This window comes from Cucurbita pepo, chromosome LG11 (genome assembly GCF_002806865.2).
Source record: "Cucurbita pepo subsp. pepo cultivar mu-cu-16 chromosome LG11, ASM280686v2, whole genome shotgun sequence".
In the NCBI taxonomy this organism is placed as follows: Eukaryota; Viridiplantae; Streptophyta; class Magnoliopsida; order Cucurbitales; family Cucurbitaceae; genus Cucurbita; species Cucurbita pepo.
This window is the reverse complement of record NC_036648.1, coordinates 1,200,459-1,216,402: the sequence shown is the minus strand read 5'-3', so window position 1 is coordinate 1,216,402 and position 15,944 is coordinate 1,200,459. Positions and strand designations below refer to the sequence as shown.

Sequence of the window (15,944 nt, the reverse complement as noted above, 5' to 3'; positions counted from 1 at the left end):
TGTAATCGTAGCGATAGACTTAAACGATTAACGCACACCATCAGGCGTTACGTTAAACGATTAACGTGCACATCAAGCATTACGTTAAACGATTCACTCGACGGATATCAACAATATTGGTAGAATCCGACCAAAAGTTCTGAACTGAAAACAGAATCAGATGTCAGAAAACTTCTGTAGGGAACATCAAAACATTCCCCACTTGCAAGTTGCTTTAAAAAATGCCACAAATCTGAGCTTCGATTTAGGGTTCATAGTAAAAGAGAACTTGTAACACATATATATATATATATATATACACACAATTATACACCATTTCCAAGTATGTTGCAGAGATCAAAACACAATAATTTTATGTATTTACTTGCAGGCTATAATAGATTTCAATCCAAACGACCACAAACCAACGAAAATAAAAGACAAATCCAGAGGAAAAAGAAAAAAAAAAAAAGCAAGTGTATAATACAATCCCAGTTATTACAAATTTAAGATTCTTCCATGGATATCAAGAACACCATTGGAGAGTATCCCATCCATTAGAATCCACAAAATCAGCAGCAAAAACGCCTTGACGATCTCGATCTTCCACGACAGGAAAATCCAAAGACATGGCTGCTTCAGCCCAAATGGAATCATCCAAGCTAATACTCATCGATCTCCAAAGCCCCCCAATCTCCTCCTCCTCCTCCTCCCCAAATCTCATCCTGCTGCTACTGTTGTCATGGGGAGCTGAGCTGATGGACCCGACATCTTCCACCGTGGCAGCCGCACTGTCGGAGGAAGAGGAAACAGAGACAGGAAGAAGCAGAGGGTGATTATGGTGCTGCAAATTGGGGGAAAGATGAGGGAGATTGAGTTTAGCCTCAGAGCCATAAAGACGCCGAGCGGCATTGTCATAAGCCATAGCGGCATCATGGGATGTGTCGAACGTGCCAAGCCAAAGACGAGCCCCGCGATTGGGCTCTCGAATTTCAGCAACCCATTTACCCCATGTCCTCTGGCGCACGCCTTTATAAGTGCAGGAAGCGTTTTCAGGGCCTCCTTTGCCTCTCATACAGCCCTTTCTAGAAGTGGCATGGGAAGCTGAAGGGGACCTTTTAACTTGCTTGCTTGATTTCAACATGGACGAGGAGGAGATTGCAGGGGGGATGTGAATGGAAGGCGAGTATAAAAGAATTGGAGTTAGAGCGAGAAAGTGGGAGGAGGATGAAACGTGGCCGGCGGAGGGATGTGGATGATACTTGGCAAGAAGAATTGAATAAATCGTGTCCATGCGATGAGCTGCTCTTCTGGGTTTCTGTCTTACATACACATGGCCTCATTTTGGTCTCTACAACAAAACCTCCAGTTTCCCTCTCTTCTCTCTCTCTCTCTAGGGTTTTCTCTGTCACTGTATTTAGACTGTATCCAGAGACAGCGAACCATAGGAGCACATTCGCAGGATATGACCCATGACCAAGGGGTGAGGAGACAGAGACAGAGACAGAGACATCTTGATGTTTCATAAATTCAAAGCAACATTAATTAATTAATTATTTATTTAAAAAATAAAATAAAATAATGGGAATTTGAAAAATGGGGTTTTGATTTCAAGGGGGCTTTGGGAGGATAAAACCTGGGGAATGGAAGGAAGAAGGAAAGTGGAATTAAAACTTGTTCTGTTTGGTGGGCCCCACATGAATCTGGTGGGGCCATCTTCCTCGGTTTTCACGAAATGGATAAGGTGTACAATGTATTATCTCCATCGACTTTTCGGCTGTTATTTAAATTTATTTTTGAGCTAAATTCATAATAAATTTTCAAAAATAACTTTTTAACTTTTAATATTAAAAAAAAAAAATTAAAACTACCCGGATAAAAATAATTAATATTTTATTGAAATTATTATTTTTTTAAAAAATATACGAATTTTTAAAGGTAGTGTTAATATTCTTATAGAAAATTAAATCATTATCGTTAATATACATATAAAAATTATTTATTTATTATTATTCCATTACTAACAATAAAAAAAAAATTAAATAAAGATATTAATAAAATTTTGAAAGATTATATATATATATATATTAGTTTTTTGAAAATTTAAGGTTATTATTCGGACTAAATTTTGTAGACATGGGCCGAATAAAGTGGGTTCGGTGATGGACGGAGGCCCAAGTCTTGTTGGATCCATGGCCCAAAGTTTTGTTGGATCCATGGCCCAAAGTCCCTATTAAATAATATTATCTTCGATTCCTCGGGAGCGAGGAATTTCAAGAATAAAATATATTTTTCAACAACCTTCCTTTTTTTGTGGACGATATTTTTCCTATTTCCCTTTTAAAAAATGTGATTAATATTTACTCGTTAATGGGCCGAATTCACACGTGCCAGAAGCCCACATCAAAGCCCAGACAACGTTGTACCCATTTTTCACCGTTCATTCGTCTTTCATGGGCCGTAGCCCATAGGCAAGTTTATTTATTTATTCAATTAATTTAAAGTTTAAATTTTTTTTAATAATTAAAAAAATCGTTTATAACGGTGGGTCCCACCGTAATTATGAAAAGAAATTAAAAGAGAGAAAATGACGAAAAACGTTGGAAGCTCTGCCATTTTAAAATCAAAATTAAATTAAATTATTTATTATTTTTATGTTTTTTTTTTATTATTATTTTAAATGCGTTTCAATTGGGGATAACGACAATATTAGATATATATGCATTCACATTATTGCCATTTGCGCTCACTTTGGTAGAAGTCAACTCTTAAGGGTATTTCGGTAAAATGGAACAAATGAAAACTGGGGCCATTTTCCTCTCTCTATATAAACCCTCCTGTCCCAATGCGTCTCTATTCATCGCTTCATTTTCAAATTCAGGGACGACTTCTGCAAGACACCGATTTTTTTGTTTGAACCAATGGCTGCAGAAGGACAAGTGATTGTGGTTCGTAAGGTTGAAGAATTCGATGCGCTTGTTAAGCAAGGAATCGAGGCTGGTAAACTGGTATGATTTTTGTTTTTTCGTTCTCTCCATTTCTACTCTCGAATTGATTGACTTTCGTATGTGATTTCGATGGAATTTTGGATTTGGCGCGTAGGTATATCGAAGCATTTTTCATGTCTTCGCAATTGCTGCTGCATTATTATTGTTATTGTTCTAGATTGTTCGATGATCTGGGAAGATCCGTGATTGATTCGTTAGGGTTTCTGATATTTGCGTATGATTGTGCCTAGTTCTCAGTCTAATTTCTTCAATTTTGACTGTTTATTTCGATTGTAGTGTTGAAATTGCTAATAGGACTTTTGATCGATTATGGAATGTTTTGAGTTTATATCAGATTTCACAATTTTACTCTTCAATTATTCTCTGTTTCTCGCTTCGTGTCCTTTTTATTAGAAGTCTTTGAACTTGATGATTTCTTTCTGGTTTGACAGTAGTTTTGTGGTTAATTTTTTGTTCCTGATGTTTCTAAAATTCTTTTTATTAGATTGTGGTGGATTTTACTGCTTCCTGGTGCCCGCCATGCCGTTTCATTGCTCCAGTATTCGCAGAGATGGCTAAGGCGCACGTCAATGTCGTTTTCCTGAAAGTGGACGTCGATGAGTTAAAAGTACAGTAATCTAAGCCCTTTCAACTCTTCCCAAACTATCATATCATACCCACTCTGTTGTTTGGGACAGTTAATGCAGTGGAATGGAACTGTTTCGTTTAGTTTATCTTTTCTTACCAAGCAATGGTTCCTATTTCTTTGCAGGAAATTGCTCAAAAGTTCGATGTTACGGCAATGCCGACCTTTGTTTTCCTGAAAGGAGGGGCGGAAGTTCACAGGATTGTGGGTGCTGACAAAGTGGAGCTGGGGAAGAAAGTATTGGAATTAGGAGCACCAGCTGCCACTTCCTCTGCTTAGATGGTGAGCTTGATGGATCGTTCTGCTTCTTATTATTATGGTGTGATATGATGATTCTGGTTTCGAGTTTGTTCTGCTTGTGGATTTGATGGCATTGTGTCGGAGATGTTTACTTGTGTTCTTTGCATGTCCGTAATAAAACATATGTACAATAAGATTCAGTATATCTATGATGATGTATCTGCCGAAGCTTTTACTTCTCTCCTCCTTTTTCTCTCAGCTTTGGAAAGTGTTCGTGTTGTTGAATCTCTCATATTTGTGCTTGGTTCTCCATGATGTGCTATGCTTTAATCAGGTTGAATAAGAACTGAAACTTTGGAGGATTTAGGTGTCATTTGGGTGAGGAAATGGGTTGAAGGAGGAAAAGAATAAACTGGGGTATGGATCTGCCTCCTCTTGTTTGGAAGAAAGTAGTTTTTAAAGTGGGACAATGGAATAATTTATTCGTAGGTATCTTTTATATCTATGACTATACATTATCCAGTATTCTCTCTCTCTCTTTTTTTTCTTCCTTTTTATATCTATGATCAAAATGCCCTAAATTCCTAAGCTAGTCGAGGAATCTATAACCATGCAAATAATTCAATCTCATCGCTAACAAATATTGTCTGTTTTGGCCGGTGTGTTGTCGTTTCGTGATTTTAAAATGTGTTTATTAGGAAGAGGTAAAATGTGTCTATTAGGGAGAGGTTTTCACACCTTTGAAAATAGAATAGGGGAATTAGAGAACTTTCGATAATAGAAACTGCCTTTTGAATGCATGTAAAAAAAGTTTTCCAAAGGCGATGAATTAATTCCCCATGGCCGAACACGAGCTTATAAAGCCCCTCCCAGCCGAACACGAGCTTATAAAGCCCCTCCCAATTCTCTCTTCAAACAAACACCCGGTTAAGAATTAGGTGTCACAAATATTCACTCTTGCAATTTTAGTCATTGGTTATTACCTACAAAAGATCAATTATGTCAGGGTCGACTATCTAACATCATAAACTTAACCCACAATTTTAGTCATTGGTTATTAACTACAAAAGATCAATTATGTCGGGGTCGACTATCTAACATCATAAACTTAGCCCATTTGTTGACGTTTTAGGCCATTTTTTGGTCGACTATCTAACATCATAAACTTAACCCATTTGTTGACGTTTTAGGCCATTTTTTAGTATCAAAATAGGTTGATGTTCACATTTGTTGACCAATAATTTTATTTTTATCAATATTTATGGACGACAATTAATCCATAATCAACGTTTATATTTGAGTCATTTTTACGTGACCACTATAAACTAAACTCAAATTATAAAAGAAAATGTAACAAGCTCCAAAACATAATAATTCAATTTATTAAATACTTTTTTTTTTTCTCAAGAAACAATTTGATGACAAAAGAATTTTAGTGACATAATAAAATAAGAAATATTTAGGTTTTTTACTCTACTTTTTTTCTTTATTTAAAATGTGAACATTTTATTCTTTTATGCTACATCACTATTCATAGACTTTTTCAATTTTTTATTTTTTATTATAAAGTCAGAGGTTCTTCAAATTTATTATGATTCTTAAATTTTCTTTTTTAAATCTTAATTATGAAAAAAAAAACTTAGGTCAAACTTCATAATTGTTTGTTGCTGGTTCCTTTTATTTTATTACACGTTAATGGGCCCAAATTTGCACAGAGAATCTGAGGAAACGATGGGCAGCCCATAGCTGATAATCAAATTCTTTGACCTTTTAAAACGTCATTATTACTAGTTTTTTAATAGTGTATGACGGGAAATTTACTAGTCTCATACATACCTCTAAATTTTTTTAATTTTTTTTTTTTAAATATCTTAGTTTTTGGAGGTAAATCCTTAATAAATTACTTAAAAATATAGATTAGAAAATATCTTTCAATTTTTTTAAAAAAATTATTAATACCCTCCAAATTTTTTTAAAATTTTAAAAATATCCTTACTGTATTTTATTTAAAAAATAATCACAATTTTAAAAATATCATTAACCCATTTTACTTTTATTATAAAGTTAAAAATATTAATTTCATGAGTATTTTTTAAATATAATACTAATGAAAGGTATTTTAAATTTTTTTTTTATAGAAAGTATAAAAGATATTTTTGAAGTTTAAAAAAAAAAAAATTGAAAACTCGAGTATTTTGAAACACCCAAGGTATTTTTCGAATTCTTTCAAAAGTTTGAGGATATATATGAAATAAAATATTTACGGTTTTCATTCAATAACAGGATATTTTAATTTATGAATTTTTTTAAAGTCAATCTGAACTGTTCAAGTGAATTTTTATTAATTATTTTTAATTTTTTAGAAATAATTTTTTTTAGAAAATGTTTATGTTTCTTGTTTTTTCATTTGTTTCTAAAAAAACATAAATAAGAGTAATATTTTTATTTATCCAATGCATCGTAAATATTTTAAAATAAACATAATTTTTATTATAATTTTAAAATTTTATTTTCATTTAAAATTTTCAGATGGACATTTATTAAAAAAAGAAAAAAAAAAAAACGAGGAACCGTAGACCAGTCTCACCCCTCGTTCTATAAATACCGGCCCATAGCCAACCTGTATCGTTGCTGTTTTTGATACAGAGAACAATTTTTGGTGTTCTCCGATTTCTGTGTAAGCCAATGGCTCAAGAAGGAAATGTGATTGCCTGTCGTAGTACTTCTGAATGGAATGCTGTATTGTTGAAAGAATCTGGAAAACTGGTATAGTCTTTTGATTTTTCAGATTCTTCATTTCTACATTTTAATGGATTCCGATGGATTTTTCGATTTAGTGGATAGGTATGTGAAAAGCACTTTCACGTTTCTTGATTCCTTTTGCCTTTTCTTTTTCTATTCTTTTCCTGTTTAGAGATTGTTCAATGTTTTGGTAAAAGTCGCGATGGATTCGCCAGAATTTCTGATCTCTTAGGCTAATTATATATTCGATTTATCAATATTGAATGATCGTGTTGAAATTTATGATATCTAGGTTTTCTTTTTAACGTCTTAGTGGAATCGTTTGATTTGTATTCTTCAGGACTTCAATCCTTCACTGTTACACTTTTCCTTTTTCTTTAGTAAGACCTTGAACTTGATTGTGCCATTTTGCTTGACCACAATTGACTGATTCTGTCTTACAGGCTACTATTACAGTTTGTGTCAATTTTTTGTTCCCGATGTTTCTTAAGTTTTGCTTTGATAGATTGTGGTGCATTTTACTGCTCCCTGGTGCGGGCCACGCCGTTTAATTGCTCCATATTTCTCACAATTGGCTAAGAATCATCCTAGTGTCATTTTCCTGGAAGTAGACGTCGATGAATTGAAAGTAAAGATACTTGAGCTCTTTTTGTTCTTTCCTATCCATCACATCATATTTCAACAGTTCTGTTTCTTGAAGATATTGTTGTATACTGTAGCATGTGCTAGAGCTCTTTTCTTTTTTACTTGATCCCAACAGTGACTTCTGTTTCTCTCTGCAGCGTGTTGCTTTCAAGTGGGATATTGAGGCATTACCGACGTTTATTTTCCTGAAAAGAGGGCAAAAATCTCACAGGATTGTTGGTACTGATAGAGCGGCGCTATTGAGGAAAATAGAAGAGCTTAAAACTCCAGCAGCTGCTGCTTCTACTGCTTAGACAGTCAGCTTGGAGGATGTGTGTTCTTCTTATCCTCGGTATGGTGTAACAAGGATGATTCCGGCTTCGATTTTGATCTACTTGTGGATTTCATAACATTTTGTCTAAGATGTTCACTGTTTTTGTTCTCCTTACAGAAATTGGATTATGTGCGCAACTCTCAAATATGATTATGGTGCTAGTTGTATAGAAGCTGCTGGATTCAATGTGGAATAAATGGGTTATGAATTTGTTGGACTCTGGAGTTGCATGATTTTCAAATTTAATCACCAGCCTACTGTAAGAACTTGACTCGATGTAAGAACTTCAAGAACTTGACTCACGGTTAGAACTTGACTCTCTGCTGTTGGATGATGAAATTCCGCTAATTTAGTGAATGATCATGGGTTTATAATCAGAGGATACTTTCTTCATTGGTACGAGACCTTTGTAAAAACCCAAAGTAAAATCAGGAGAGTTTATGCTCAAAATGTACAATATCATACATGGAGAAAGTGGACAATATCATACCATTGGGGAGAGTCGTATTCATCTAACATAGTATTAGAGTCATGTCCTAAAACTTAGTTGTGTCACTAAATTGGTAAATCTTCAAATGTGTTCCCAAAAGAAAAGGAGTCAAGCCTCCTTCCGTAAAGGCACAATAAAAACAAAGCTATAAGCACGGTCTGTATTCATCTAACCTTCAAACAAAATCGATAATTACAAAAACTAAAATAATATTTAAATCGTCAAATTTTAATGGATGTAATTTTTTTTTAAAAAAAAATCTTATATTCATTCTCTTAGTTAGCTTCTTATAGATTTTTCCAAAGTTTCTTTATGAAATTGAAAAAATCATAAGTAATTGATTAAAATTTAAAGGCCACGACGAAAATGATATTTTAATAAAATAAAATTAAAAAAAAAAAAAAAAAAAAAAAAAAAAAAAAANAACAGTATCCAGTAACCCCATCCACTAGAGCCTGTGGAGGAGGCGCCACGTCCACACCTGCGGCATCTTCTGATCTTCATTTGGTTATTTTAATTAACAAGTTGTGAGTGAGCCTATGAACTTTGGAAGGGTGTGAAGAACTCTACTCTCTGATTAACAATGGAGAAACTGGCGATTCCTTGCCAAACAAAGCCTCCAATTTCCGTCCCCGCTTCAATTATCAAAACCAAACCCCTTAAATTCTCCTCAAAACCAACTCAAACTACTATATTTTTCACCCAGAAATCCAGTTCGAAGTCCAATGACGACCATTTGAGTTACCTTTGCCGCCATGGCCTCCTCCGAGAAGCCATATCCGCCATTGATTCAATGTCCAGACATGGGTCTAAGTTAAGCACCAACATGTATATCAATTTGCTTCAAACTTGCATAGATGCGGATTCTATTGAAGTGGGTCGTGAGCTTCATGTTCGTCTCTGTTTAGTCGATCAGGTGAACCCATTTGTTGAGACGAAGCTAGTTAGCATGTATGCGAAATGTGGGTTTCTAAAAGATGCACGTAAGGTGTTTGATGAAATGCCGGAGAGAAATTTGTACACTTGGTCGGCAATGATAGGCGCATATTCAAGAGAGCAGAGATGGAAAGAAGTAGTTGAACTTTTCTTTTTGATGATGGGTGATGGAGTACTGCCTGATGCTTTTCTTTTCCCAAGAATAATACAAGCTTGTGGGAATTGCGAGGATCTTGAAACTTTGAAGTTGATGCATTCTNAGTGCGAGGAGCTTGAAACTTTGAAGTTGATGCATTCTGTGGTTATTCGATGTGGGTTGAGTTGTTCTATGCGTGTAAGCAATTCTATTTTGACGGCATTGGTTAAATGTGGGAATTTGAGTTTGGCTAGGAAGTTCTTTGAGAACATGGACGAAAGAGATGAGGTCTCTTGGAATGCTATAATAGCTGGCTATTGTCGGAAGGGACATGGCGATGAAGCTAGGACGTTGCTCGACACGATGAACGATCAAGGATTCAACCCGGGTTTGGTTACTTGTAACATACTGATTGCTAGTTATAGCCAGTTGGGGAAATGTAATCTTGTTATAGAATTGAAGAAGAAGATGGAAAGTATGGGGATCACTCCTGATGTCTATACTTGGACTTCGATGATTTCGGGTTTTGCTCAAAGCAGCAGGATTAATCTGGCATTGGATTTCTTCAAGGAGATGATTCTAGCAGGGGTTGAACCAAATGCTGTAACTATTACGAGCGTGACGTCGGCGTGTGCTTCCTTAAAATCGCTGCAAAAAGGACTGGAAATACATTGTTTAGCAATTAAAATGGGGATTGCTCATCAGGTATTGGTTGGGAATTCACTTATTGATATGTATTCTAAATGTGGAAAATTGGAAGCTGCTCATCATGTCTTTGATACAATTTTAGAAAAAGATATTTATACGTGGAACTCGATGATTGGAGGATATTGTCAGGGTGGATACTGTGGTAAAGCATATGAACTTTTTATGAGATTAAGGGAATCAAATGTAATGCCTAATGTTGTGACATGGAATGTGATGATATCAGGGTGTATACACAATGGAGATGAGGATCAAGCTATGAACCTCTTTCAAATGATGGAAAATGATGAGGAGGTTAATCCGAACACGGCGTCCTGGAATTCTCTGATTGCGGGGTACCACCGGCTCGGTGAAAAGAACAAAGCTCTAGCAATATTTCGACAAATGCAGTCTCTTAATTTTAATCCTAATTCAGTGACTATCTTGAGTATCTTACCAGTTTGTGCAAATGTAATGGCAGAGAAGAAAATAAAGGAAATCCATGGCTGTGTGTTGCGTAGAAACCTGGAATCGGAGCTTCCTGTTGCGAACTCGCTTATAGACACGTATGCCAAGTCGGGGAACATTCAATATTCAAGAAACATCTTTGATGGCATGTCGTCAAAAGATATTATCACCTGGAATTCAATTATTGCAGGATATATTTTACATGGTTGCTCAGATGCTGCATTTCATTTGTTCGATCAGATGAAAAGGTTTGGAATTAGGCCGAACCGAGGTACACTGGCTAGTATTATTTATGCCTGTGGCATTGCTGGGATGGTCGACAGGGGACGACATGTTTTTTCTAGCATCACTGAAGAACATCAAATTCTGCCAACTTTAGATCATTATTCAGCTATGGTTGATCTTTATGGACGTTCTGGGAGGCTTACCGATGCAATCGAGTTCATCGAAAACATGCCTACAGAACCAGATGTCTCCATCTGGACCAGCCTACTGACTGCCTCGAGGTTTCATGGGAACTTACACTTGGCAGTACGAGCAGCCGAGCACCTACTTGAATTGGAGCCTGATAATCATGTGATTTACCGTTTATTAATACAGGCATATGCTTTATATGGGAAATCTGAACAAGCTTTAAAAGTGAGAAAGCTTGGAAGAGAGAGTGCAATGAAGAAATGTACAGCACAGTGCTGGGTTGAAGTCGGGAACAAAGTCTATTTTTTCGTCAATGGCGATCATTCCAAAGTCGACGTTCTAAATACTTGGATAAAAGGCATTGTAGGGAAAGTAAAGAAATTTAATAATCACCATCAGCTTTCTATCGACGACGAACCGAAGGAGGAAAAAATTGGCGGGTTCCACTGTGAAAAGTTTGCATTTGCTTTTGGCCTTATTGGGTCGTCTCACGAACCGAAAAGAATAAAAATCGTGAAAAACTTGAGAATATGTGGAGACTGTCATCAGATGGCCAAGTATGTCTCAGAGGCTCATGGATGTGAAATATATTTAAGTGACTCAAAATGCCTGCACCATTTCAAAAATGGCTGTTGTTCTTGTGGGGATTATTGGTAGCCTGAACATGATGTGTAAGCTGTTCTTAGAAGAGGGTAGCTGCTTGAAAAGATAATGTCAGGGAATGTGCAGTTGTGAAGATTGGTTAGACATATTCGTGTAGAACTTGGATTATGCTGAGAATGAATTGTTCATAACACATTTTGACAGGTTTGCGATCTATTTATAGGTAACGAAATAAATTTGATCGGGACGTACGACGTTTCAAATATTTGTTTTATGGTACTCACTGATTTATCTGTTTATTAGTATAATTCTTATAGCATTTCGACATTACATGCTTGTTTGGGTGCATAGTTTACTGTATAATGACATGACACATTTAGGTTGAAATGATCCTTGGTTTTTGATGAAGTTATTGAAAAAGCTTCTTGGTCGAACTAGTCTTTCATGATTTGCGTTATTCCCATGTTGTGAGGGGTAGTTTGTGAGATTCCACGTTGGTTGGAAAGGGGAACGAAACATTCCTTATAAGGGTGTGGAAACCTCTCCTTAGTAGATGCGTTTTAAAATCGTGAGGCTGATGGCGGTACGTAATGGCCCAAAGCGGACAATATTTGCTATCAATGGGCTTGGGCTGTTACAAATGGTATCAAAGTCAGTCCTCGAGCGGTGTGCCAACGAGGATGTTGGGTCCTCAAGGGGGTGGATTGTGAGAATCCACGTTGGTTGGAGAGGGGAACGAAACATTCTTTATAAGGATGAGGAAACCTCTCCCTAGTAGACGTGTTTTGAAACCGTGAGGTTGACAGTGATACCTAACGGGCCAAAGAAGACAATATTTGTTGTCAGTGGGCTTGAGCTGTTACAAATGGTATAGAGCCAGTCACTGGGCGGTGCGCCAACGGGTGACGGTGATACATAACGGGTCAAAGCGGACAATATTTGCTAGTGGTGGGCCCGGGCCGTTACATAGTCACTTTCTAACTTCATGTCCAATTGGTATGGTTTTACCTCCTTAACTTAGCTGTTCTTCACCGAGACTGATTTTTCGTCCATCTCGATTTTTATTCGTCTTTGGTTATAAGAAATCTTCGTACGGATGGCTGTTTACTGATAATTCAGCTATGTCCCTCTATGAGTGAACGTGCCATTATTGATTGTCAAGCTGCTTCATACTAACCGATTATCATTTTCTGCAAAGGCCATGATGGTTACCTGCATATCAAGAAAGCCTGTACATCTAAACTGGCTTAAAGGATGTAGGGTAATATGGGCACCTTCGGGCTCCCGGGGAGGAATTATGTAACAGCTCAAGCTCACCGCTAGCAGATATTTTCCCTTCCGAGCTTCCCCTCAAGGGTTTTAAAGCACGTCTGCCAGAAAGAGGTTTCCACACCCTTCTAAAGAATGCTTCGTTCCGACGTGGGATCTCTTGGGAATTCATACCTACGTAAGTCGCTTTTCAATACAAAATGTTTAATTTCATACCGAAGTGACTCACGGAGATGAAAGAATAATAAGAATACCAAACATATTAGAATCTATTGCAAAACGCTACAATTGTTTTTTAAGATTTCATTTTGTATTGTATGGAAGGATCAGATTCTTTTCTAGTAAATATTTCCCCTCCTTAGTGAAATTTGGAATCTATCTTCCCCATATCATTTGAAAAAGCTTTTGAAACCTTGATTCTCTTCTCTATGCCTTTTTGGCTCAAATAAATTCCTCACTGGCCGTGGCACACTGCAATTGTGCTACACAGACATCGGAGTTCAAGAAAATCATTCCTCTCTTTACTTGTCTTGTCTTTTGTTTCTGTAACAACAATGGTAGCTGCTATTCATTTGCTTTCTATTATTTGATTGCATACACTTTGTTTTCCACAACCAGTTAAAAGTTCGTTTTTTCCCGCGCAGAATTCTGATGGTTCTCGAAAAATCAAGCCGATCTCGGCTGGTCCTTTTGGAGGAACAGGTGGAAATTATTGGGACGATGGAGTTTTTTCGACCATCAGGCAGCTGGTAATTTGCCATGGAGCTGGTATCGACTCGATCAAGATTCAATATGATGTGAAGGGAAGTTCGATTTGGTCAGATAAACATGGAGGAAACGGTGGCACTAAAACAGACACGGTAACCCCATACTTTGTTGGATCATCGCTCGATAATTTCGAAACATCTTTGTGATGAAATTTAGTTTGATCGTTGATGAAGAATACAGGAGTACCTCTGTGTGTTATCTTTTCATTATTGGTTTTACAGGTGAAGCTCGATTTCCCGGACGAGTACTTGACTATGATCCGTGGACACTATGGTAGCTTTGTGTCGTTCGACAAAGTTTACGTTCGATCCCTGACTTTTATGAGCAACAAAAGGAAGTTCGGGCCGTATGGGGTCGAACTAGGAACGATTTTCTCGTTCCCAGCGACCGAGGGCAAGATTGTTGGGTTCCATGGCAGGAGTGGATTGTACCTGGATGCCATTGGAGTTTACCTAAAGCCTATGCCAATACAAACGCCATCTAAAGGAATGATTCAGTCACCGAATTACGTTGCTTGTAAGGCTGAAAACGAAGGCTATTCAATTATACAAGGAAGTGTTGGCCAAAATTATGATATTGTTCTTGCTCTACGACAGAAGGATGAATTCAAAAAGCCTCTTCCAAATACTATCTCGAAACAAGTATCTAGTTCCTCGAGCTCGGAATCGAGTGACGATGAATCCACAGACAAGGTGAGACGAAACCTTTTTTCTTTTACGCTTTTATTTGTCTTGTTTCAAGTGAACTCAAATAACAGTTGGTGATGGTCATCTCAGAGGCTGGTGAAGAAGGGACCATCGAAAGTTGAAAATGCGGTACCGTGTGGACCGTGGGGTGGCTCGGGTGGAACTACATTTGATGATGGACATTACTCTGGTATTAGGGAAATTAATGTGTCGCGAAATGTCGGTATTGTTTATATAAAAGTTCTGTATGCTTGGGACGAGGAATCTATATGGGGAACCCGAGCAGGTGGAAAAGGAGGATTCAAACATGACAAGGTGAATGAATGTATTTCCTGTATAATTTCGTGTTAAGTTATTACGTTCTCTGTCGTGTTTTTCTCGTAGTCGTGACCGACCATTTTGCAGGTTGTTTTTGATTATCCCTATGAAATCTTGACTCATGTAACGGGACATTATGGGCCTGTAATGTACATGGGACCTAATGTTATCAAGTCACTCACATTCCATACTACAAAAGCCAAGTACGGGCCGTTCGGGGAGGCGCTAGGAACCCCGTTTAGTACCAACGTCAAGGAGGGAAAGATTGTTGGATTTCATGGCAGGAAAGGCTTGTTCCTAGACGCTCTTGGCGTGCACCTAGTCGAAGGAAAGGTGACCCCGGCGTCTCGTCCTCCCTCCAGTGAAATCGTTCCTGCTGCACGACCACCACTTCTTGGAAATGAGCTTGTCCCTTGGACTAAGAAAGTGGCACCTTCAAAAGGAGGAGCACTTGAAGAGGTACTCTCTAACTCTCTGCTAACCATTTAGATGTTTCTTAGTCATGAAAGAGCTTATAGACGAGTTATTTGTTTCATAGATTACTCGTGGTGTCGTAAAAGAACCGGCACCCTGTGGACCGGGACCGTGGGGCGGGGACGGGGGTAAACCATGGGATGATGGGGTATTCTCTGGCATTAAACAGATATACTTAACACGGTCTCTCGAAGCGTTTTGTTCGATTCAAATCGAATATGATCGAAACAAACAATCAGTTTGGTCAGTCAAGCATGGAGGAAACAGTGGAACAAGCATACATCGGGTACTACCAAGTACTTTTCAACAGCTTCTTTTACATCCACAATGAAACAAACATGTTTTTCTGGCTGTATTTGCAGGTAAAATTGGATTATCCACACGAAGTACTGACTTGTATATCGGGATATTACGGTTACGTCGGTAAAGGCGAGCGACAACAAGTTATAAAGTCGCTTACTTTTTACACAAGTAGGGGGAAGTTCGGTCCGTTCGGGGAGGAGATAGGGCACTTTTTCACGTCGACAACGACGGAGGGCAAAGTGGTTGGGTTCCATGGAAGAAGCAGCTTGTATTTGGATGCCATTGGAGTACACATGCAGCATTGGCTAGGAGGCCAAAGGGCATCCAAATCGTCTATGTTCAAACTGTTCTGATATGAAACTGTGAGAGAAGTAATAAAGTTGGGAGGGAAAATAATGTTTGACCTAATCTAATCAATAACTTTTATCATATTATTCCCTGCATATCATGATATTTCAGTTTTCAGTTTTTTTTTTTTGTTTAAAATTATATTTAACGGATTATTTGATTGATAAGCGCCAACCATGCTGAATTTTGCAAAGCTAGATATTGTTCTAAAATCCTTACAAACGTTCACAAAGAAAGTTAACCTAACGAATTGATTCCAACCCACAGCTGGTTAGAAGATGAATGACTTTTAGATCGAACTTGGAATCTATGGTGATCACTTTTAGATGACTCACCCCACAATTAGCTTTATCAAAACTAGTTCAATGAATCGGTCTAAACATCAAACCTAAAGGAAGGTTTGAAAAAAAATAACACAAAAAAGTATCAAAAAAACACAATTAAGTTCATCTACCAACTACAACTCCCAATAAAAATGAGTAAATACAAGTCGAA

The 15,944-nt window shown here is 37.3% G+C and overlaps 4 protein-coding genes across 8 annotated transcripts; 3 read left to right on the top strand and 1 right to left on the bottom strand.

The window, feature by feature from the left end:
• Window positions 1-332: 332 nt before the first annotated feature.
• LOC111805867 (dehydration-responsive element-binding protein 2D-like) lies at window positions 333-1,396 on the bottom strand. Its single transcript, XM_023691134.1, has one exon. It carries the CDS (start codon window positions 1,271-1,273, stop codon window positions 506-508), a length of 768 nt encoding a protein of 255 aa, XP_023546902.1. The 5' UTR covers window positions 1,274-1,396; the 3' UTR covers window positions 333-505.
• A 1,435-nt stretch (window positions 1,397-2,831) lies between these two features.
• LOC111804945 (thioredoxin H5-like) lies at window positions 2,832-4,096 on the top strand. Its single transcript, XM_023689782.1, has 3 exons — window positions 2,832-2,987; window positions 3,472-3,594; window positions 3,739-4,096. Exons 1-3 carry the CDS (start codon window positions 2,901-2,903, stop codon window positions 3,889-3,891), a joined length of 363 nt encoding a protein of 120 aa, XP_023545550.1. The 5' UTR covers window positions 2,832-2,900; the 3' UTR covers window positions 3,892-4,096.
• Window positions 4,097-6,484: 2,388 nt separating this feature from the next.
• LOC111806056 (thioredoxin H-type-like) lies at window positions 6,485-7,866 on the top strand. The gene is made up of 4 exons (XM_023691404.1): window positions 6,485-6,618; window positions 7,100-7,222; window positions 7,377-7,570; window positions 7,670-7,866. Exons 1-3 carry the CDS (start codon window positions 6,538-6,540, stop codon window positions 7,530-7,532), a joined length of 360 nt encoding a protein of 119 aa, XP_023547172.1. The 5' UTR covers window positions 6,485-6,537; the 3' UTR covers window positions 7,533-7,570; window positions 7,670-7,866.
• A 671-nt stretch (window positions 7,867-8,537) lies between these two features.
• On the top strand, window positions 8,538-15,544 carry LOC111805241 (jacalin-related lectin 3-like). Of its 5 annotated transcripts, none has more exons than XM_023690216.1 (7): window positions 8,560-10,537; window positions 13,171-13,412; window positions 13,542-14,012; window positions 14,097-14,321; window positions 14,412-14,783; window positions 14,863-15,084; window positions 15,161-15,544. In XM_023690216.1, the coding sequence occupies exons 1-7, from the start codon at window positions 8,626-8,628 to the stop codon at window positions 15,452-15,454; spliced, it is 3,738 nt and encodes a 1,245-aa protein (XP_023545984.1). In that variant the 5' UTR covers window positions 8,560-8,625; the 3' UTR covers window positions 15,455-15,544. The 5 variants fall into 5 exon arrangements, 2 of the variants coding, with proteins under 2 accessions (XP_023545984.1, XP_023545983.1); XM_023690215.1 differs by lacking the exon at window positions 8,560-10,537 and adding an exon at window positions 13,005-13,109 and having other exon boundaries at window positions 13,197-13,412; XR_002816633.1 differs by lacking the exons at window positions 13,542-14,012; window positions 14,097-14,321; window positions 14,412-14,783; window positions 14,863-15,084; window positions 15,161-15,544 and adding an exon at window positions 12,482-12,730 and having other exon boundaries at window positions 8,538-11,487; window positions 13,197-13,320.
• Window positions 15,545-15,944: the final 400 nt, after the last annotated feature.

Excerpts from the sequence above, each read along its gene's own strand:
- LOC111805867 (XM_023691134.1), bottom strand. The coding sequence starts at position 1,273 with ATGGACACGATTTATTCAATTCTTCTTGCCAAGTATCATCCACATCCC.
- LOC111804945 (XM_023689782.1), top strand. The coding sequence starts at position 2,901 with ATGGCTGCAGAAGGACAAGTGATTGTGGTTCGTAAGGTTGAAGAATTC. Across the intron at positions 2,988-3,471 it reads GAATCGAGGCTGGTAAACTG|ATTGTGGTGGATTTTACTGC; the intron begins GTATGATTTTTG and ends TCTTTTTATTAG. Across the intron at positions 3,595-3,738 it reads TGGACGTCGATGAGTTAAAA|GAAATTGCTCAAAAGTTCGA; the intron begins GTACAGTAATCT and ends ATTTCTTTGCAG.
- LOC111806056 (XM_023691404.1), top strand. The coding sequence starts at position 6,538 with ATGGCTCAAGAAGGAAATGTGATTGCCTGTCGTAGTACTTCTGAATGG. Across the intron at positions 6,619-7,099 it reads TGAAAGAATCTGGAAAACTG|ATTGTGGTGCATTTTACTGC; the intron begins GTATAGTCTTTT and ends TTGCTTTGATAG. Across the intron at positions 7,223-7,376 it reads TAGACGTCGATGAATTGAAA|CGTGTTGCTTTCAAGTGGGA; the intron begins GTAAAGATACTT and ends TTCTCTCTGCAG.